Consider the following 23,233-nt stretch of genomic DNA (forward strand, 5'->3'; position numbering starts at 1 on the left):
CAGGGAGATGGGCAAAAGGAAGGCTAAGAGATCTACTGTCCCCATCACATTAGCACTGCTGAACATGGGTGATGCAATGTCAGGCAGATGCTGTGATGCTGTACAGCTTCTTCTCTTTGATCACAACTCCATCTAACCCTAGCTGAGAACCTGGAATGAATGGGAAACTTTGGCTCAATTTTTCCCATGTGGGCATTAGAGGGAAGAATGCTTTCCACTCTTGCAGAGATGCATGGGGTTGGACTGATGGTGGTTTAGAAGGGTTTTCAAATAGAAAATACTAATCTGAGCTCTGATCCCACCACTGAACTGACGTCCAGCTTTTCAAACCTACCAGTGCGGATGATTTTGTTCTTGTAATCACTGCCTTCTCCTTGCAACACAATCAGAGTAGCAACAGGTAACAGCACATTCAAGAGCTGGACAAGAGGCAATGGGCAGAAACTGAACCACAGGAAGTTCCATCTGAACCTGAGAAAAAACTTCTTCACTGTGAGGGTGACTGAGCATTGGAACAGGTTGCCCAGAGAGGTAGTGGAGTCTCCTTCGCTGGAGATATTCAAAACCCGTCTGGATGTGATCCTGGGCAATATGCTCTAGGTGACCCTGCTGGAGCAGGGAGGTTGGACTAGATGATCTCCAGAGGTCCCTTCCAACCTAAACGATTCTGTGATTCTGTGATTCTGTGATTCTGAGCCTTTCCTTGCCTTCAAGCCTTGGGATTAGATGGGCAAGATTCGCAAAAACAATAGATTTGGGAAAACATAATTCACTGGTTTTCCATCCTCCTCCTGCCCACTAGGGGTGTGTGAAAACCTCCCCATCATACATAGCGTGGACATTTGTCCTCTCTACAGAAGCAGGTAAACATGAGGCAGCCTGTGACCTTGGGTTAAGCTTATAAATACAACTCAATTTGATGCGTTCTGGTATTTGCTCTGGAAGTTAAATTAGACATTTGTATATTCGCAGTGGCACAAACCACGCTTCTTGTTGACCATAGTGCCCAGGAGCCCTGGTTGCAGTCCAGGACCTTGCAATGCAAGGTGCTGGGTGATCAGTGAACAGAGAGAATCACTGCTCCAAAGGCTCTTTACATGTGTGCAGCCCACCAGTTTGGAGTGACTAACTGGTGAGGAGGTCTATCCTGCTACTAAGAACACAGATCCCTGAAGACATATGGGAACGCAGAGAAATGACTATTTCACCCCTGGAAAAGATCAAATATCCACTTTGCAGAATCAGGCTGCAGAGGCCATTCGTCCTGCATGGGCAACAGTCTCCAAGTGCCTTGACCTGGCCTGCAAATGTGCATATGTGGACCACAGACACACGCATTTCTGGCACTCGCACTCAGGCTATAAGCTTTGCATGTATAAACGTATTTGCAATGTGCCCATTTTAGTAGGGAAGGCTGCGCTGGTGTCAGTGCTCTGTGGTTTGTGTGCAGACGTTCCAAGCTACTCTTTGGAAATTTGGCTATGTACATTTAAAAACAGATTAAATTCCTGTATTGAAACAACACAGTTATTACAGCTCCTGGGTTTTCTGCTTAACCACGGCAACAGGGAAAAGATTAGCAGCTGATCCAAACATATTAAGATGGTCAGGGACCAGGCTTTGGACAGGATCCTATACTTGCTATGTGCCAATCTGGCTCCTTGTCACCATGGCCCAGCTGGACTTGCCACCCTCAGGTGTGCCAGCTGAACACCCTGCCTGCAGGCTCCCTAAGCGATTTAGGCCCAACGAGCCAAATGAGCAAAGCTCCCCTGAGTAATCTAGCTTAAACCAGCCTGGGCTCACTGTGACTGCAGGGTCCAGGAGCGCTGATGTGAGTGGCAGAGCGGGCTGATGTGACGTGGCGGTGCATTCCAGCAGTGGCACACTGCTGGCACAGCAGCATCCAGGCACGTGTGGTCTCAGCCATGGGCGATGTGCTCACTTCATGGCTAGCTGAGGACAATATGCCCTTTGCACTCCTCACACACTTACATATGGATGGGGTATCTAATCTAGCTCAAGCTGTTGCAAGTTACAGAGAAGAGTCATGACTGTAAGACAACTATTTCTTTCCTGGGGAGACCAGGCTCAGATAGTCATGCCTATCTCCCTGCAAGAGTGATAACATAAGATACTTCTCTTTTGGGCCTCACAGTTTCTAGCCTTGAGTCTCCAAAGAGATTGCATTTGGCAAGCCAAAGTCAAAGATGATTTGTCCTAAGAACTAATTTCCGGGCTGGCTTACAAAAAAACCCCATAAAATCGCATCATTTGCTATTGCTACAGTGTCATTACTGTACAAGGTGCTTTGCAAACTAATACAAGACAGATGGTTTCCCTGAGGAAAATGTTACAGAGTAAGCTAAAATATACCACAAATATACCTTGACATAGCAAGGCTAACATGGGAACTGGGGGTTCAAAGAGGCATTTAAAGGGAGAAAAGAGATTTACTGTCTTTTTTTGCTCCTTCATGATGAATAAAGAGAAATGTTGTTTGTTTTGCATGAGTTCTTTGTTTGTTTTCCTGTTTGGTTTATTATAAATCCACATATTTGTCTATTTGGAAGATTCACAGTAATTGAAGAACAGCTTTTCCGATGTCATTGTTTCAGCAAAGAGAAGGAAGTTGAAGTTGTGCAACTGGAGAAGAAACCAATTTGTCACCAAATAGTTTAAATTCTTTGTCTGACTTTATTAATACCTATTTAACTTTGAGTCCTAACTAGCATCACAGATAGAGGAAGCTTTTGAGAAGGACTCCATATCCTCAAGCATTCAGTTAAGTGTTAGAACTTATAATAAATGCCAGAAAGATCTCCAAAAAAAGCAGAGAAAACGAAAACCAAACTCGACATTCTTGTAATTTCTAAGGATTTTTTTTTTTAAGTTCACCCTCCTTTATCCATCTAAGGAAGTTGAAAGCAATGCAATTTCCAGTTCTTTTAAATATCCTTAGCAGGTCACCTCTAATACTGAGAGGATTGACTGTGATCTGGTTCCAAGGCTGTTGCATCAGAGCTTAGAAACCAAGGATAAATTATTCTCTGCTCATGCAGGGACTGTAGTTTGAGAATAAAGCTCAGTGTGAGGGGCCCTGCGGGTGCTGTGGGTCACGCCTATGCCATAAACCACCACCACAAGCAGCAATACCAGGGAACTAGAGAGTGCTTTACATCTCAGGGCTGGGTGAGTATTGCTGCCCCCATTTTAGAAGAAGGTGACTCACACTGCGGGAGGCATTGCACCGTCATGCCACTTACCCAAGGGCACAGAGCAAGCTAGGGGACTCCCTGCAGCTCCTGATTTCCAGTACCAGCCTGCAACCATCAGGCCATACTGCCTCCTGCCATGGCTGTCAGCTCTAGTTTCTCTAAAGGAAGTGTGTTCAGCAGTGAGGTGCTGACTGGATGGATCCTTTGGCAGCTCCTAAAGAGCATGGGGTGTGAAATGAAGGAGGGAGGAGTGATGCAAAAAGAGCCCGGGGTGCCTTTGCTCCCTGCAGAACTCCAGGAAGGCATCAGAGGTCTGCCCAAGCCTGCTGATGCCTAGGCTGGCTCTTGCGAGTCTCTCTCTGGCCCCTGGCCACAGGGCAATCAGGACTGGCAGCTGGGTTGTGCAACAGCACAGAGTTTGTTTATTCATGCAGAGCCCCTGAGAGTGATTTCTCCAAAGTCGCAGTGCTCTGGCACAGCTGACACTCATGTCCACCTCAGGCATGAGCCCCAAAAGACACTTGCTGCTCAAGCAGGAGTCAAATTCACAGGGTCTTCTTTAACCCCACAAGGAAGGAGCCCATTAGGGGCTCCCCTCTGCTTCCTGTACTGGGATGGAGGGGGGGAATTTCTTGGCTTCATTCCCTGGCAAAGGCTTTTGTAGCAGACAGAGGAGTCTGAACAGGCACTGCCCCGCTGGACGTTCACGGGACAGGAATGAGAGTGGCAGTGGTGGGGACAGGGGACAGAAGAGGGAATAGGAAAGCCAGAAGCTCCTTTCCCCCAGCTCTGTTCTGCAGCTCTTACCATTCAATGCTCAGAGACCTGGGCCGGAAGGCAGACAGCTCGGCCGAGACATACTCAGCTTTCCTTCTCTTCTCCTGCTTCTGCTTAACCGACAAGCGGTGGGCAAACTTAGAGAGGCTGCTTTCCGACCTGGGGAAGGGGAGAGGAAAGGCATTAATGTCACTGAAGCACCTTGGCTCCCAGAGGCAGGATCATGGCAGAAAGCCAACTGACGCTCAGAGCTAAAAGGGGCAGCAGCAGGAGGTGGCTCCAAGAGCAGCATCTGGACAAAGCTACAGAAGCCTCAAGAGGAAGGTGCAGAGAAGCAAACAGGTTTAGTGTCACATCAACAGGCCAGGACCTGCGCAGGTCCACAGGATGCTGTTAGCAAAACTGCTCATTGGAGCGGATAAGTTCCCCATCATGACCTAAACAGGGAATCTGCAAGTCTGGCAAAGTGAGTTTCCAAGATGGTTTCCAGTCCTGCTTCCTGCTGTAGCAGAAACACCTCTACAGGTTAAATGCTTTTGCTTAAATGCCAACCGGTGATGGCCAAAGCTGGAGAGATGCAGGCTGCTTCAACTTCTTCCCAGCACCCTCTGCCTACCTGCTTAGAGAAGGAACCAGAAAGCCAAAGAAGCATTGACAGAGAGAAGAAAAGGCAGGAAGGAGGGACTTCTGTCACAGCCACCCACTCATTCACAAAAAATCTGAGAGCCCCTGTGAACCCCTAGCCAGGGATTTGAAGCACTGAGATGGTTTTTATGTCAAAGAATGATATGGAAATCAGTCTACGTCAGAGATGTTTTGGAAGAGGAAACAACACGTGTCTGCAAATGAGTTCAAGCTCAGGACCCATTTGTACTCACAAAGTCTCTTAATGCCTGGATGAGAAGCCCCAACATCGTTCTGAATACCCCAGAATTGGAGAGAAGAGCATCCGGCAGGCTTCTGGGCTAAGCTACAAATCACCCCTTCCATCACAACTCTGTGCAGAACAGAAGCGCTGGTACCATGGCACAGCTGGCACTGTCTCTCATCCTTGTGGCACTCAGAAAACTGGCTTGGAGATACACCTGTTTGCCTTCCTCTCAGGTCACGCCAGCCTCTGCAAAGGCTGCAGCCCTCCTGCTTTCTCTCTGTGCCATGTGGAGACACTGGTATCTGCTCCCTGCTGGCTGCCAGCAACCTCCACGCTTGCAGCTAGAACCCCCAGTACCACAAACTGTCCCTGCTGCTAATTCATGGGGAGCAGAGAAAAGATGGCAAACACTGGAGGAGAGGTGGCGAAAACAAGGGAAGGCCCCTTGAGTCTGCAGTTCGCTTTGGGAGTATGGGACACCCTGTGTGTTTCATTGATGCTTTGACAGCAAATACTCCTGTGCTTGGGCACATGATGCTGGCTGAATGGCATTGCTTTGGTTTGCCAGCTCTATGACTCATGCTGGCACTTCTACTGCTTTTTCCTCCTTGTGGGCCTGTGATGGGCCTGACCTGCCTCCCATCTGTGCTTGCCCATTTTCAGGATACTACTAAGGTACCTTCCAGCTCTAGAAGTTCACGTAGCTGGGAGTTGTGCCTGATCCATGCCACTGTGCTCTCGGGATTGCCCAGGTAGGCTGGAAGGCAGAATTTGAGGACAGTGGTGCCTACAGCTGTAAAACAGAATCAAATTCCTGCTGCAGAACGGCTTATTGCTGGGGAGCAGGACACTCAGGCCGCTACCCTCAGCGTCCTGGTCCAGCTTGCCGAGATCCCTGCACATACACCCACTACCAGCAAACCCCAACCACACAGGGCTCAGTCTGGACAGAAGAGGGAACAGAAGTAAAGTGATTTGCCGGGGTCCCGGAAAGATGAGTGACACAACTGGGAAGGGACCTGCAATATCCTAACCATTAGTCTCAACTTCTCCGACAGCGGGAATTAAAAGCTACTAGGAGCACTGCATGAGGCACTGATGGATTGTGGCCACCTGAGGCTTTGCAGGGCTCTTGCCACCCCACGTTTTTTGACAGTGTGCGCTCCAAGAGCCTGGGCTGGAGAGAGAAAACGCTCGACACTGGACAAAAGATCAATGTGGAGAAGCTGGGGCAAGCAGCAAAGGCACAAACAGCTCTACACTGAGACCCCAACTATTTGACATGTCTGAATAAGCGCTACCTCCATGCGTTTCAACAGTGAGGAGAAGAAAACACCAAACCGCTTACCTGGCACTGCCACCAGTCAACGTATATGTATTGCTAAAGCCAATACTTCTCTTGACTGACCTCAACCAAACAAAATACCTCAAAAATAAAAGGAAGGTATTTCTCAGAAACAAGAGCTCCCCGCCTTTCCTTACAATAATTAAATAAACCACGAACAGCTAGCAATTTCTTTTCCTGATACATTTTAAACACAGACATCTTCAATTCATTAACTCTGGTTATTGATTTATTTTTCAGCTTATGAATTGCTGTTGCTTGGGACAGGGTGGAGACAGCTTTCTGGAGAGGGTTCTCGTCTCTAAGATCACTGGGAAAGAGGCGGTCAGACCTTCCAGGGTCATTCTTTACATTCTTAAAAAAAAAAATCACTTTGATGTAAAGGATGAGGTTTGTCTTTAAAAAAAAAACAACAAGAAACCCGAAGCTCAGTTTTCTCCCTTTCAGAGCTGGAGGAAACGACATTAGAATAGGAACAATTTAAATGTCTTGTTAAAGCCCATCTAGCAGAGCCCACTGCACAAACACCATCCCTGCCATCAAGTCTCTCCTTTGATTCCATGTCAAAGCTCAAGCTGTAATGAATAGTATTTCAGTTAAACAAGGCACGGTATACTGATCTCTCATCTCTGAGGCAGTTTTTGCCTTCAAAGTCTGGAAGGATAGAGCCAGCCCAGCTACAAGGCTGAGTGGTGCTGGCCTTCAGAGTCCAGGCATCTGGGACTGAGTTCAGAACTAGTGTGAGCAGACACAACTCTCCCCACTGGCCTTGGGCGCTGTGCTGATTTATCCCACAGTTGTATGTTTCCCTGGTGCTGCCCAAAGAAAGCGCCAAGCTGCTGTGCCAGCTTTTCCTCCTCTCCCGCCCTTTCCTCTGCTCCAGCCAGCCCCTGGCACCACGCAGCCCGGACCCCACAGCCCCTGTGGTGAGCAGGAGTCGCCGGCTTGTCTGGGAGCACTCAGCAGCTAGGGATGGGGCTCACAGAACCCTGGAGGTGGGGAAAACGATGCTGCTGGCTACCTAAGGCATCTCCTTGCCAGCATCCAAATGTTCCCCATACTGCTATCCTAAAGCTGCCCAGTTTTAAATCTCCCCAGGAACAGTGCTCCTACCATTCTCTGTGGGAGAGGGCTCCATCTCCAGCAGCTATGCTACCAAGAAACCTGAGGTGTTAATCTCATGAGATCTGGGAACTGCCCAAAGAACCATTTGCTGTTTTCCTTCTGTTCTCAGCCTGTTTCCGCAGGGCACCCTGCAACTTCGCCCAGCTTTCTCAGCCACCCATTTCAAACCATCCCCCAGAGGCTTTCACCTGTGGAGCATGGACATGGAGTTAGGCTCAGGAAATCTGAAACTGGTTGCATGGATGCAGGAAGGCAGCCTTCCATCCAGCTGAGCAAGCGTCTTGTTCCTATGTCTTCCTTCCAGTCTGTGCAGGGTAAGTGTTCACAGCATCTAACAAAAGGTGGGAAGGTGCTGGAGGCTGTGAGGTTACCCAAAAGGCATGTGCAGTTACATGCTTTTTATGAGCAACAAAGCATGGAAAATTATACACTTCAAGAGATTTACCCCAAAACATACACCTCACCCTAGCAGGGACGGAATAACCACTTGAGAGACCCAACAGCATTTGCCAAGAAGACCTGATGTGGGGAAAATAGGGTTACATGCCAAAAGGACTCTGAGTAGCTTGTGGAGAAAACAAGGAATCAAAGTTGTGCTTTCATTTAAATACAGTGAGCAATGTGCAGCTAGGAAAGAGAAGAATTCACTGAAAACAGGGTAGCAGAGATCCTGTGCCCCACTGAAGATCCCATCATGGGCTCCCAGGCCAGAGGGCACTGCCAGGCTGGGATGCAGAGGGACCTGGCTGGGATGTACAGGCTGGCCCATCCTGCCTGCTTTGATTTTCTTCTTGCATTTCTTTTCCAGTTCTGGGCCCTACTCCTCCAAAATTCCCTCTGAGCCTTTTAAATAAAGGCAGCTGCCTAAGCTGTGGCCCAAACTGGAGAATGGCCCAAAAGGAGAATTCATCTTCCCAAGAAGCAGGGATCAATCTAGAGCAGGGTGTGCTGGCAGGGCTGGGAGAAGCACCCTGGGGTGTGCTCTGGGAGCCAGAGACCTGGACAGGACGGGTTGCATGCGCTGAAAGTTGGAGTGAGGTGCAGGTCCTGTGATTTGGGAGGGGTAGGCACTGACAGGCTCCCCTCGCGCAGCCGGTGGTGGCATGGCCCCACATGGCCTCATAGTGATTTCCTCTGCCTTTGCACTCAAAGCTCAGAATTCACTGGGCTTTTTTGCTGCTTTGTTGGTTAGTACGACTGTGGGTTCAAGTGCCTCAACTCAGGCAAATCCAAGGTAGAAATAAATGCACAGTCTGGCTCCACAAAGGCGTTTAAGTCACATAGCCAAGGGAAGGAACAGAGGCCCCAGCTCTTGGGTCTCCAAACCAAGGCAGCAAGCCCTTTGGAAAGGCGTATGGACAAATACAAGGTGCTGGGCTCCTTCCAGCAGGTTGAGCGCGATGTTCTCCAGCTTATGCTACCTGGTATTTAAATCTGCCTGACCCAGGGAACATGAAGGAGGGTATGCATGACCTAGAAGGTGAACACATATCTCAAGCTGTTCGGTATCACTTTCATTCTCCAGCCCAATCTTCCAGCCTACCTGCCCTCCAGCCTGGCACAGCAGTTCATCAGACCAGGATCCACCATATCTAACTGCTAATAGAGAGGTTAAAGACTAGGCTGCGACCACTCTCTGATGGGTTTCTACCTCCTCCTTAAGTGTCGTTAGGAACTCTCCCATCCTCAGTACAGCACTGGCAGAAGGTCTCCTCTCGTGCCAATACAAACTAGCCTCCTCTTAACTATGCTGGACTCAAAAGCTCCAGAAGAGGATTTGCTTTCTTTTTTAACAAGAAAGCCAGGAGCACATTATAGTATCATCTGGCTATTTATACAGTGCTGCTTTACATAAACTGTACTGCAGAACAGGGAATGAATCATACCTGCTCTACTCTGATGGCATGCAGACAAACGCAGCCTGAATCAGGCAGACTGCTCCACCTCCCTTCCCTCGCCCCACGCACATCCTGGCAGCCCCAACCAGCCACCAAGGCAGAGCTGGTCCAAAGGCAGCTCCTCCATGACAGCCTCTTTCCTGCCACGCAGACTGTCCACTTGTGGGTCAACTTTCCTGAGCCTCTTGTTGTTGGAGGTCCTCCAGTTCCTCAGTGAGGTTGGGATGCTCCTGTGTTTCTGTGCTGGGCATCATGTCTGGGGGCTTTGTATTGACTCCCAATGATACTACCTTGCAGCACAAGGTGAGCCTGCTCCTCTCTCTCCAAGAGAAAGAGAGGACACTGCTTTAATCGCATTTTTATTTTCCTGGTGCTTTCCAAGCATTCATCAACGCCCCTATAAAACTGAAAGGGCCCTAACACTGGCCTTTAAGGTAAACACAGGGAAATTGAGGCACAGAGCAGCAATGCAAGTAAGTCTTGTCCTTCCACAGCTGTTAGCAACCATCCTCATGTGCACTTCACTGCTCTCACTGGGCAGCAATATTTTCTTGCCTTTTCCTGTCAGCGCTAGTATGCCTGACACCAGAGCGGGCCTTGGGAGAAGACAACCCAAGAGCAGAGAAACAAAGAACGCGGGATCTCAAATGAAGCTGTACTATGGCAGCTTTCTCTAAACCTGCTTTGTTCCAGCTCTGGACCCTGCCACCTCCATGACCAAGGTGGCATCCTGATATGCAACCTCAAAGTCTCAAAAGAGATGCATACATGATCAGGCTTTAAGGGCACCTCATCCACTGCATACGAGGAAACAGCATCTCCCTGAGCAGCTTAGTGTTAATGGTGCTGTAACTCTGCCTGGATGGCTCTCCGTCTTGCTCTCAGATGGGTTGTAGGCTCAGAGCCTCACGGATGGCAGGAATGCCACTCAAGCAGATGAGCAGGACATGAACAGGTCCCAGTGGCACGCAGCTGGTCAGAGTCCACCACAGGGCAGGTGGGCATTGCCTGAAGGGGAAGGCTGTAGAAGGCTTACCTAGGAGAAGCCCCAATTTTTGCTTTTCCACCCTTATCACTTCCACAGGCTAGGCAAATGCAGTAAGATCGTTGCAGCTCAAGAGTCTTGCTCTGCCAGCAGCACAGCACTGAGTTTGACAGGCCTTGCCTGCCCCTTCTGCACCTGCCAAGGTTTCTCAGCAGTTCCCTGCATGCTGCAGAGAAGCAGGGGACACACAAGGAAAGCCATAAATTGAAACATCAGCCACAGCAATTGAAAGAATCGTCTCCTGACAACGAGAGAAGGTTGTTCAGCTACCGTGCTGTATCATAAATCACACCTCTATGACTTGCCATCTGTCAGCCAGATTACACATGTTCATAGTCAGCATTTAAGTCAGAACACAGCATCTTTTCCCCAGAAATAATTATTGGCCCTGGAGACTCTTGCAACACTACCTATTGAGTACCACGGCTCATCCCTTCCTTCAAAACATCTCAATGTCTCTGCTAGAGCTAGCAGAGAACGTACTGGGCATACAGGAACACCACTGTCAGCAGCGTGAGGCAGGGGGAGCAAAGACATTACATTATTTCTCCCAGATAAAACCACAGCTTCATGCATATGTGGAGACGGCAGGACTTGGCACAGCAAACACCCTCTCCACATCAGCACCAGAGCCCAGTCCTTGTGACAAATACAGAGGAGATAGGGGCAGCTGGATGCAGACCCTGCTACTAAGGGAGATAGAGACACTGCTGTATTTTTTTAAACACAGGCAGTTTCCAGCCCTGATTTGTGTCAATGACTCCATAGTGAATTTAATCAGCATGTACGTAGGGTGCTCAGATAGGCACTCTCAAACCTTTCCTCCAGCCAGAGCCCTTCCAAGCTAAAAGGGAAGTCTCCCAGCTTCAGCAAGCAGCTGAGTTTCCACACCAGCTATGTTTCCAGGCTCCAGCTCCTCTCCCAAACACATTGCATGACACCAATTCAGTGCCCACATCAAAAAGCTTCACCCTTTAACCAGACAAGTTTTCTGAAGGTCTAACCCCCAGCACACATGACTCCCAAAGTCCCCAATGCACCGAGGCAGCAAGAATGCAGGAAGAGTGGAAACAAAGCTGGCTGGCAACCTGGCACCTCGCCTCTGGTCCTGCCATCAACTCAGAGCAGCTTGCTGAATCATCACAAGATGCAGCGTCCCAGCACAAAAATCTACTCAGCTGCCCTTTACCATGAGGACAACAACAATCTGAAACGCCCCGTTCCACCCCCTTGCTGGCCGAGTGAACGGATGAGCAATGACATTTCACAAAGCTGAGTTAGAATAAAAATACACAGGGCCCAATTCATCCCTCTCAGCTTCGCTAGTTTTACACTAGGCATAAATCTGGCCTGGGGGTTTGGAATGTCACAGTGAGTCTTTCAGAGACAGGTTCCCCCTTGCTGGACAGGGAAAGGAAAGTCATGACAAGTGAAATCCCAACAAATCCAATAAAAGAGCAAACTGCTTATGACTCCTAGGCTACCCAGCAGACTCTGCCAGCCATCCCAACAGAACCATATCCACCAGCTTTCTCTGCTATCCCCACCATCCTTTACAGTGGCCCTTGAGGGAAGCATCTCCAGTTGCCTCCACAGAAAGTAACAAATTTCAGCAATTTGCAGCCATTACAGTGACCCAGGCCAAGGCGCTCAAGCAATGTCTCACCCAGTTGGTGTGCTTATGCAGCATTGCAAGACCTGTTGGCACCCACACAGGCAATAGCCATGCCATGGCCAGTGTTACCAGGCAGACTGGGGCCCGCACAGCCAGCATCACCCCGTGCTGCCATTGCAGAAGGACTGAGGTTAAAAGGCAGCAGCCAGCATACATATGCACTTAATGTCATCAACCATGAGAGTCAGTGCCAGCAGCGCTCCTGCACCAAGGGCTGACCCAGGAGAGCCAAAGTCCCTCAGCACAGGACATGCATATGCACGAAGGCAAGAGAAAGGCATGCACTAAATAAGGAGACATCTTAGCCTAGGCAGGAAAAACCTACACATGTTGCACTCACTAGCCTGAGACTCGGAAGTTAGCACATGTTTGGGCATGGTTATAAACTAATCCAGTTCCTGGAAGGCAGCTGATATCCTCTTGAATTAGCTACAGGCAAGCGAAACTCCCAAGAAAAGCTCATGTGATGGTTGTGGGCAGCCCATGCACTTTGCAGCACACAAACCAGCAGCATATTTTGCTGTTCCTCCCTTTGGGAATAGTCATTGCAAAACCAGCTTCCCAGCTGGGCTTATCCCCACAGGCACCCTGCATTGCCTGCCCAGAGCCTGGTGTCAAGACTTGAGGAGACAAATCCCACCTACAAGGAAGCCAGATGCTGCCTCTGGGTAGGCAGAGATGGGAAAGAGCACAGCTTACTGTGTTCCTTGCAGCAGCAGACTTTGGCTCCTTGAAGCATTTTATTTACATGGGTGTAGTCACAATAAAAGAGGGGGAAAGGAATTAAAGCTGGAAAGGTGCTTCCCAAGCGGACGGTAGCCGTTAGGGAGAATGCTTAACATTTCCTAGGCTTCGGAAAGGAAACATGCACATAACACACAGCCACACACACAGAGCCACCCTCTGGGCAAGTGTCAAACACAAACGCCTCTCCGGCAAATCCCCACTCACCTGCCTGCTCCAGTACGACATGCTTTTCTATATGCCCATGCCTCCACAGGGCAGCTCACCCTGGGCACAGCTCACCACCCGATTGCTGGCTCTGAGAGCAAGTGTGACGCTCAGGAAAGGTGTCCCCAAAGCAGCAGCGTGGGGAGCAGGACCCCAAGTGAGCTGGCTGCATCCGCACCATGCCATGCCCAGGGAAGAACAGCCTGGAGAGCCGCACAGGGCGACGCTCACTCACCTGGGCAGCCTCAGGTCCCTTCCCTTCCGTCTCTCCTGATCTCCCTCCTCAGGAGGAGCAGCTCATCTGACAGTGTTTCTTTGGAAGAGTCCCTGTCCCCTTCCCTAGCTCCTCCACACACACGATCACACGCACGCTCCCATCAGAGCTAATCACTCGCGCTGCAAAGAGCCTCCGTCAGCCCATCGCCCCACTCCGCAACGCCCGGCCACTGCCTCTCCACAGCCCTGCCCTGCGCGGGTGCTTCCCCTGCTCCCACCGCACTCGCTGGCCCTACCTCCTCATCCACCACCTCTGTTTCCCTCACCCATCACCTCAGGTTTCTCTCACTGTCGCTTGCTCTGTGCTTGGCTCTTTTTTCTTTTTTTCTTTTCCTCTTTTTTTTTTTTTGCTCTCAATCTTGTTTCTATAGAAACGAGATTAGCAGAGGGGGAAATAAAACAACCCCATGTGACTCAGATTCCGACACTAAAGAATCTCTCAGTCTCTCTCACTCTCACTGGTGTTTTACATAACAACAAGTCATTGTGCAGGGCTCTGAGCAGAAGGGAAAAGAGCTAGGCAGAAGCCAGTAATACCTTTGGCTCAGCCCCGGGGACCCCGCTGCTGGCTTGCAGCTTTTGCTCAACCAGTGCGCCACCAAACCCTGCTGTCACGCTCGTGTCTCCAGATGACACCATGAGTCTCTCCCACCCTGCACAGACCCACTTTGGGATCAGTTTCCCTATTGCAGAAGGGGAGAAAGCAGAGATGGGAATGATCCCTACCCCATCGAAAACTGCCCTGATGCCCACCAAAACTTCTGGGGTCTCCACAGTAGCTTTGCAAAAAGCAGCACCTGAGAGCCCACCCACACTGCCAGGCTTTCCTGCCTTTGCTGCCCTGGTGGCCCAGTAAGACACAAACTGGAGGTGGCTTTGGCCAATGGTCTCCAATCTCTGTAGGCCCATGGGTGACAGAGCTGGGAATCTGGTGTGCTGTAGACAATCACGTGCTCCATTGCCCTTGGAGACCTCACGTTTAACCTTTTAAATCCCCTGTTGCCATGAACAATGTCTGATGTCTGGGGTCCACAGGCCACGGACCAAGCTCTTCAGGTGCAGTTTTGGGCAACCAGGTGACATGCACAGAGAGGTTCCTCTGTAGGTAAGGGACCCTGCCTGGGGGGACATCCTAAATCCAAAGTGGACACTATGCACCTAAGCTCCATCCAGGTAGGCAGGAGGTGCTGAGAACCCCATACCGGGAGCCTGCTCTCAATGTGCTCCTCCTGTACCTTTGTGGATAGATACTTACTGCCCGGAGCCAGCATTGCGTGCTAAGGTTACACACCCAAAACTTCTGCTAATGAACCCTCACTCATTTGTATGAGATATGCAGCCCAGGGCTGGATATGGGAAACTTGGGTTCATTCCTGCCAGAACATAACAGTTGTTCAACCAAAACAGCAGCAAGTTGACTTATGCAAGGAAACGGCACATGAACACTCATGGGTTTCCACTTCCACCCAGAGAGCATCTGATAAGGCCAGTCAGGTCCTCAGGTTTTGGTTTCTCATCTGAACAACAGAGCCTTTTTCAGCGCAACAGCCACACTGCTGGGCTAGGGCACTGGCTCAGCAGCAACACAGGGAGAGGAACTAATCAGCACAGTTTCTTCAAGTACCTGGGTTTCCTTCGCTACTTCAGTGTCCCACTTCTTGCCCTGACTCAATCATAAGCAGCTTGTGAGATGTGATGACATTATAGCCTAAGGTCTGCCTGCAGGCTATTACATTCGGAGACTCTCCTCCTTGAGTATCATGGTGCTGAGCACATCAGTCGGAACAGGCACTCATTTACCTTGGTGATGAGCTCAGGATAGATTAGACAGGTAGACAGAGCAGTTGTGGCCAGCCACGGTATGAGCAAATAATAAATTCTGTTGTACCTAATCAGTCAAACTTTTCTGGGATAGAGTATGGTCACATACTTGTCACCTTGTCAGGTGCACAACGTACGAAGGTTAGGTGAATCACAGAATGGTTGAGGTTGGAAGGGACCTTTAGAGATCATCTAGTCCAACCCCCCTGCTCAAGCAGGGTCACCTAGAGCAGGTTGCTCAGGACTCTGTCCAGTCTTCAAGGATGGAGACTCCACAACCTCTCTGGGAAACCTATTCCAGTGCTCAGTCACCCTCACAGTAAAAAAGTTTTTCCGTATGTTCATATGGAACTTCCTGTATTTCAGTTTGTGCCTATCGCCTCTCATCCTGTCACTGGGCACCACTGAAAAGAGTCTATCCCCGTCTTCTTTATACTCTCCCTTCAGGTATTTAAATGCACTGAAAGATCTCCTCTCAGTCTTCTCTTCCCCAGGCTGAACAGTCCCAGTTGCAGGTGAGACTGCAAAAAAGAAGATAAAGGCTTCTGCACTGATAAGAACAAGAGCTCTGCAAGTATGATAGCCCATCCACCTACCAGAGATGGGTTTCTTCACAGGCTAAACCAGCCAACTTGATGAAACCAAGCAAAACCGGTTAATGCCTGTTTTGTCTTGAAAAGAGGATTGCTGCAAAGGAAGGAGAGCTTACCAGTTGGCTGAAGTTTCCCAAGGCTGGAGAGAGGGAAAGCGGGGATGCCACAGATGGGGAAAGAGTTGTAGTGTCAAGAGCTGCAGGGAACGGTAAAGAAAGAAGCTCCAGGTCTGGACATGAGAGAGTCATGAGAGGCATTTGTCAACCCTGGGACTAGATGGTGCAGTTCAAGACAAGATGCTGAATTCAGAAAGTGTGAACCATTCCTCCTTGCTCCACAGCACACATCAACACAACAGACTCTTAGTTGATGAGTGCCCTAAAGCCATATGCAAGAAACGAGTCAGAGCTGCAAAACCACGACAACAGCAGCTCAAGGCAACTTCTTCATGCTGGCACTGCAAGCCCTGTGGTGACAGGGTTCCCAGAGCACAGACTTTGCAGCACCTAATCTCTCAGTGGTTGCTGACATTCACCATGCATTGGGGGGCAAAAGCAGCACTTAAAAATTATTGAGGAGTGCTGCTTTGCTAGGCGTGACTCTTTACATACATGTAGGGTGCAAACACCTAAACTGAAGCCAGGCTGGCATCCTTGGGAAGGGTGAAGTTTGATTCTGCAAGGACTGGCTCTGCAACAAGGAGCTGGGCAGAGCTGACAAGGCCCTATGCAAGATCCTCTATTTAAAGTTTGATAACGGGGTCACAAAAACTTCTGCCAACAAAACGGCTTTGATACATACAGCTAATTATAGTTGGCATTATCAAGATGCATTGCAATTAGCAAGTCAGTGGATAGTCTCTATTTCTGATCTCAGACACAAGGCTGGTAGGTGTACCTAAGGATGAAAGAAGAGAAAAGGGAAGCAGGGGGTAGAAGGATGGAGATACCTTACAAGTATGTTTAAATAAGCAGTGCAGCTGTTTCTGAGCACTATGGGAAAGCAGGTTTTAGACTGAGGGTATTTTTAAAGGAGGCCAGGAAAGAAACACAACACAGCAACATTTCTCTGCAGCCTTTGGCCTCTATAACCAGTTTCAACAGCCTTGGGACCCTGCTGCCTATTCAATTCCAGCTTGATTCTGAGATTTGTTAGCAACTTGTAGGTGTACTCTGAGGTCTCTGCCAGACCTCTGACCTCATGCCTGGGGCATGAGAGAGATTTACGGACTCTCCCAGGCCACCTCACAGCTGTATCATCCTCCCTAGCAGGTCTTCTAAGCAATCTGTCTATCTCTCCCTCCTTTGGGCTGACTTTCATGTGCTATTTAAGTGCTAGATTAAAGCAGCATCCAGGAAGAAGCTCAACCTCACAACCTACTTGCATTTCCCAAAATGTATCCCTGTTGACCTGGTTTGTGTCCGGTATTCAATGCAAGGCCAATTGCTTCATGATAGTGGAGGCAAATCAAAGAAGCAATAATCATTGGAACTGGATGGCATTTTTAACTTTTTTCTTATTTTCACTAAAAAAAAGTTTTGTCAAATACAGGTTTTGCTGCAAAGAATGGGATGCAAATCCAAGCAAAAGGAACCTTCTGATTAGTCCCAAATCAAAGTGCCCCTTTGTTTTTGCTTTAAAAAATTGTATTTTAATACAAATCTACGCTCTGAACTGAAGGTAAATTTGCCTGTCATTCCCATAAAAATTCTTTGCCAAAATAATGATTTTATTCATTTGCATTTTGCTTACAACTATCCCCCTTCTGACCAGCAGCTGTTCTCACACAGTAACAGAGATGCTGGGCACGTGTACCCACACTCCTATGATTCAAGATGTGTTGTGCATTCCTCTCCCATGCCTGCATGGTGAGCGCTGTGTCTGTGTGCCTATTGCTCCATCTGGGAGGCAGAGAAGGGGCAGTCTTGCTTCTGAGGGAACAGGAGAGGAGGGTTAAATGGAGGGGAATTTTGAAGAAGAGGAGAGGAACTTCTGGCTTAGCCCTGCAGAGGCGTAGGGCTTTTTCCTTTGTGTGGAAGGGATAAAACATATGGAGAAGAAGCATGACTGTGCACGTGGTACCAGCTGGCAGGCTATGCTGCTGCTTGCTGGATCATTTCCCACTGATAGCACCGAGAGCAACAATGGACAAGAAGGAGGCAAGGGAGGCAAGACGAAAGGGAATGACCTGAGAGCTGCACCACATTGCTGCAGATTGGGAGATTTCTTGAGGCAGAACTTGTTCAACAGCAATTGAGAAACTGTCTGATGAGGTCAGCTCTGTAGCTCGAAGTGTGTCCTCTTGCAGGAGCTGCCACTGCTATAGAGCAAGGTGCCAAAAGGCTTATGATGTGAATGAGAGGAGATCCTGTTCCCAGAGAAGCTTTCCTACAGATGGGCGATACATGGAAATGGCTTATGCCAAAACTGGCATTATTTCCTTTCTGGATCATTGTCACCATCCACAGGCAAGCACAATCCTTTCGTGACCCCACCGTGCATGCCACTTAGGCCATCTGTGACAACAGTGAGCTCCATAGGTGAAAGGTCTCTCTGCTTCAAAGTGATCTCCTTTCATTGTAAGTATATCTAGCCTCTAATCACTTCTCCTGAGTCTCCTGGGGAGAAGATAACAGGAGTCATCTAAGCAGACTGCAGGCCAGAGAAGGGTATATGTGTCTTTGTTCTGGATGCTAGACATTCATCACAACAAGAGCTGTGAAGCATCCATGGCAGAGCAGAGAAAGGAGGCAGTGGAAAATGCTGACTCCTTAGAGACCCCGTGTCCAGGGATATGAATCTGGCTTGCATGATCCTGGGCTCTGTGAATTTCAGTGAGCCAGCAAGGAAATCACTTGCCTCTGATGCTTCTGGCATTGTACTGAAAAAAAGACACAGCTCCCTTGCACTCCCAGCCCTTACCTACAGCGTAAACCATCTGTGTCATAGATGTCCTCTGTCATGACCCTGCTTGAGCAGGGGAGTTGGCCGAGATGATCTCTGAAGGACCTTTCCAACCTCAGTCATTCCATCCCATTCCCTTTTGTCTTTCTCCACCCTGGATTTCTTTGGTTACCACACTCTGGTGAAAGAATTACCTGGAGCATTTCGCACATATGACCCAGCCCAAATAGAAGCTGGCCTGACAAATTAGAGCAGGGAATAGGCAGCAAGACCTCTAGGCTGAAACCTCTGACTTCCTCAGCATTCACGATGCTGAAGGTACATGTGTGGAGACTAAATCAGGAAATTTTGACCAAGACAGAGCAACATTGCCGTGCCTGAGGGAGGTGAGCCCAATGACCCTAATGCTTTGCTTGAAGTTGTCACAGCATGATGTATCTGATGGGAAGCAAGGACAAATGGATGGGGGATTTAGGAAGGGGTGGGATCCTGAAGATGACATAAAATTCTCTAGAAGTTCTCTCTTCAGATACAAAACCCATCATATAAGCAATTTGACAATCCTGCCCAAGAAGAGGAAGAAGAGTCCTTTGCAGGGGAGAATTTGATATACGTCCCTTTAGCGTACAGAAAACCTCTGTTGTGGATTTTCATTAAATCATTAAATCCTACATTTTGTTGAGAAGAGAACTCTGCTTCCATGGAACAAAGCTACAGGAAAATTCCTCAGGGATGGATGATGGGGCGAGAAAGAAACCAAGCCTCTTAGCTAGAGCACCAGGAAAGCTGGAACCTGAGTAGCTTGGCAGTTCCCAGAGTGAGTCCTAATGATTTAGTTCCTTTCCTGATTTCTCCGGAATGTGCATTGTGTGCTGCTTCAATTGTGTATCCCTGAGTTCATGCAAATGTTAGCCAGGAATGGCTGGGCGGCAGTAATATATTGAACTTTTAGAAAGAGCGATTACAGTTCTTGCCTTGTGAGGAATATGTGGCCTTTTGGTGATTCCTTTTTTTGTGTGTGCATGTTGTTGCTGCTAGTGCTCTTTCCACTCTGAAAGGGGAGGCCAGCAAGAAGGAAACGCAGTGGCATTCTAGGAGCAAAAAGATTCATTATTCCCAAGCTGGAGACCAGGCTCAATATTGCTCCTATTGATACAAATGGCAAAGCTCCCACAAAACTTTATGTGTCTGTGTTTACATTTATAACCTATTCCCACTGCCAGCACAGGGAAATGCAACCCTGCCATGACAGAGAATAAGGATAATTGGAGCATCGCACAGCTGCCAGCTATCACCATTTTGCCACAACTCTTGTGATTGATATCTGGTATTTTTCCTAACATCCTGGCTCTGCAGTTCTATGATTCTAATCTATCTTTTGCTTATCTTTACACAGTTTTCTCATTTTCATGCTTGTGGGAAAAGCTTGGACATAAAAGTTCATCTGTGACTTCCAGATCCAGGAACTTCATGGCAAGTACAAAGAAAGAACTTCAAAATACAACTTATTTTGGGGTATTTTTTTTTTTTAAGCCAGTCTTGGACTGGCTGGAACCTGCCTTATTTTTCAGCAAGTGAGATTAGCAACTTGAAACAGTACTGTCACCTTGGGCTGGGATTTCCAGGCCTGCAACCCACTTACATTAAGATCCTGATATCTCCTTTAGAGGTGTAAAATGGCTTAAAAGAAGATGAAAGTAAAGATCTCTTTCTGACTCCCTCCCATACAACACATTATTGACTAGCAACATTTTATGAATGTCATGTGTCAGTATGTTTCAGCCTCAACTTTAGTTTCACATACTTTTAAAATACAGGTCCAATCCACTACAGACAACAATCAAATAAAACCTACAGAAGAAAATGGGCTGAATTTTCTTTTTCCTTAGGTAAAATCCATGCCATTTTGCTTATTTTTAAGAATTCTAATATGTCCTTCTACTGTTATCTTTAATGAAGATATCATAGAAATGCCACAGTGTATTCCTTCCTGAGCAGCAGAACAGAGATCTCAGGCTCTTCCAAACTGGCTGCGTAAGCGTACTTGAATATACATCTGTCAATACAGAGAAACACGCAGGCTTGTTCTCCTCTTGCCAGGAGATAGGCAGTTCCACTGGCAGTTCTGGTAGCTAATTTTCAAAATTTTCCCTATAGTAATTAAGGCTTTTATCATAATTAAAAAGATACCAATGGCCTAGAAAAATAAAAAGGAGAAAGGAGCAAAACCTAACAAATCCAAATCTTTTCCATCACATGCAGTCTCCATGGATGAGTGATGAGGTCCCCAAAAGGATTCAGAGCCCCTGAGGCTTTTCCTCCCCACGAAAACCTGGTGGCAGCAGCCAAAGGCAGAGCCTCAAGATCAAAACATTTCCTAAATCCTGCAGTGCAGCTACACCCTGCACACACAACAGGCACATCTTCTCCCTGTTCCCAGCTCAAGAAGCATGCAAAAAAGATAAAGCTTTTCCAGCCCTGGCATGGGAGCAGGGAGATACTGCTGGAGTTTAAGGCCATCACAGAGGTGGCTAACTGCAACTGATGCATTGATGCTCCTCCAAAGCTCATCTCCAACTGTGCTTGCTCCTGCTCTAGCTGAGCCCACACACAGTTCAGTGATCCACCTCTGTCTTGACCCAGAGCAGCCCCGCTGTGCCAGGTCCGTGCCCTCATTTGGCTGGCTGCCCGCCGGCTGCCCCGTTGACACGCAGGGCCCTTGCTGCTCAGAGTCTGCAGTCAGCTCTGTCAGCGCAGTGCAATCCTGAGCTGTCCCAGTATATGTGACTTCAACACGTTTTCCCCTCTGCAGGCGGAAAAAATACCCCTAGGGGAGGTTCTGCAATTGTTTTGTCTGAACGTAGCACTTGCCTTGGAGCCGTCTCTTGTTTTAAATGGCCAAGCCTCCACTGCTCCACACAGGAATGGAAAAGCTTGTTATTCTGGGCTTCCAGTCGGCCAGAGTTTTCCAAGTTCAGGAGAGGAGTGATGTGGTTAAAGCAAGCTGGCCGCAGAGCCTCAATGGTTTTCCTTTTTGGACTGGCATCAACCTCTTTTCAGGACCACACTGCCTGATATAATCAGTCACTATCTGGAAGGCCAGGCAGGTGCCAGGAACTGTGTGTGCGCGTTTGTACATGTGTGTGTGTTTGTGTAGCGGGGGGAAAGTATAGCAATACACTGGCAGGGAAGAGAGAAGAGTGGCACGATCTGGGGGGAGGCTGGGGAAAACCAGGAACACACGAAAGGGAGAAAGAAAGGACAAGGCAAAGCATAGCACTTACAAGAAATGCAGATGCGGTGAAAGACGAGCTGGGCTGAAGGAAGGACTAAAAGACAAACAGGGGGAGACTGATACCAGGAGAAGGGAGAAGCAAATTGAGAATAATAAGCATTGAGGGAATTTGAGAAAGTTCTCGCTCCAGGCACCTCGGCATCCTCATTTCCCACGTTCAGTGGGAAGTGCCCTGCTCTACTGCAGTACCAGATAAGCGTAATATAAGCCATCCTTATAGCTCTGTACGTGCTGCACGGCACTGCCTGCTATCATCCTTCTCTGTCTGCGACCATGCAGGTGCGAGATACATCACATGAAGATGCACGAGGTACCTGGGAAACTCACAGGGAAAAACACCCATGGAAGCTTCCTGCCAGCCTTACGGCTTGGGGCGCTGCTGAGCAGAGTTCAGGACGAGCCCTCCCACAGGCTAATCCATGTCCCCCATTTCCTTCTGGAAGAGTCTGGTGATAGCTGTGCTGATGACCCCCCCAAATGGTACCTATCAGTTTTATCTTTTATTTACAGAGCTGCTCAAACTGTTAATGTAGTATCTACAAAAATATATATATAGAAACCCAGCACATCCATGATCCTGTAGGCTTTTTTTTAACCTTTTCTTTTTTTTAACCACCCCCAAAAGGGAAAAAGGGAGGAAGGAGAAAAGCCACTAGCCCAACCCTACAATAGCACACTGGCATCCACCATCAACCAAAGGGGGAAAACTCATTTAAGTATTTTCATGGTCAGAAGAACAACTACATAAAATGGCACCAAATTACTCAGCCCTTTGTTCTACCCTTTGCATTTCGACTATGTCAGTGTGAGGCTGAGAAAGCAGACTGCACTCAGTCCTGCCCCATGCAGCAGGGCCCACACCATGGACCTTGCTCTGCTCCCAGCATCTTTCTCCATGGGCAGAAGGAAGATGCTGAGCCTTTGGGTCACACATGGACTTTGTGCAAAACACACAGTTTCCCCTTCCTTTTTGCCTGGTCCATGTGCATGTGTCCTGGGAGATCAGAAGATGCAGTGGGCCCTGGACCGACTGGATCACAGTTACAACCATTTCTCTCCATGTCAAAGGAAGATTTCCTTCTCTGGTTTTCATCTAGCTCTATGAGCGTGCCACAGATTTAAAATTCTTCAGAGGCCAGGATCCCACAACACTGGCCTCAAAGTCAGGGCAGCTGAGCAAAGGGAGTTGCTTCCCAGTCCCTGTATGGAAAGATCCTCTCAGGAGGGAGGGGTAGTGTATCCCAGTGATTCCTTCCCTGCCACTGCTAGCATGCAGAGCTTGCTTGCCTGCAGCCCAGGAAAATGGCACACGGACAGCAGGGCAGCCCACTGGGCTCTTCTGCACTGGCGTATCGCTCCAAGGGCTCACCAGCATCAGCTGATGGTTGCTTAGATTCACCTTGCAGGGAGAAGCCAAATTTTCTCACAGGTCATTCTCA

At 48.6% G+C, this 23,233-nt stretch overlaps 1 protein-coding gene across 21 annotated transcripts in view; it reads right to left on the reverse strand.

Annotated features, from left to right (window-relative positions):
• Nucleotides 1-23,233, reverse strand: part of LOC104142271 (ankyrin repeat and fibronectin type-III domain-containing protein 1) — a 348,255-nt gene that overhangs the window by 46,809 nt on the left and 278,213 nt on the right. For 11 of the 21 annotated variants that reach the window (XM_068908667.1, XM_068908666.1, XM_068908668.1 and 8 more), the window contains one exon: nt 4,026-4,154. The exons of 4 other annotated variants lie outside the window; for them this stretch is intronic. In XM_068908667.1, the coding sequence (XP_068764768.1) occupies nt 4,026-4,154 (129 nt within the window). Of the gene's footprint in view, nt 1-4,025; nt 4,155-12,905; nt 13,086-13,140; nt 13,359-13,417; nt 13,502-23,233 lie in introns of those variants that run through there. 6 more of the 21 variants (XM_068908678.1, XM_068908684.1, XM_068908685.1 and 3 more) reach the window with 6 other exon arrangements.

The sequence above is a fragment of the Struthio camelus genome, chromosome 15, assembly GCF_040807025.1.
Source record: "Struthio camelus isolate bStrCam1 chromosome 15, bStrCam1.hap1, whole genome shotgun sequence".
Taxonomy (NCBI): Eukaryota; Metazoa; Chordata; class Aves; order Struthioniformes; family Struthionidae; genus Struthio; species Struthio camelus.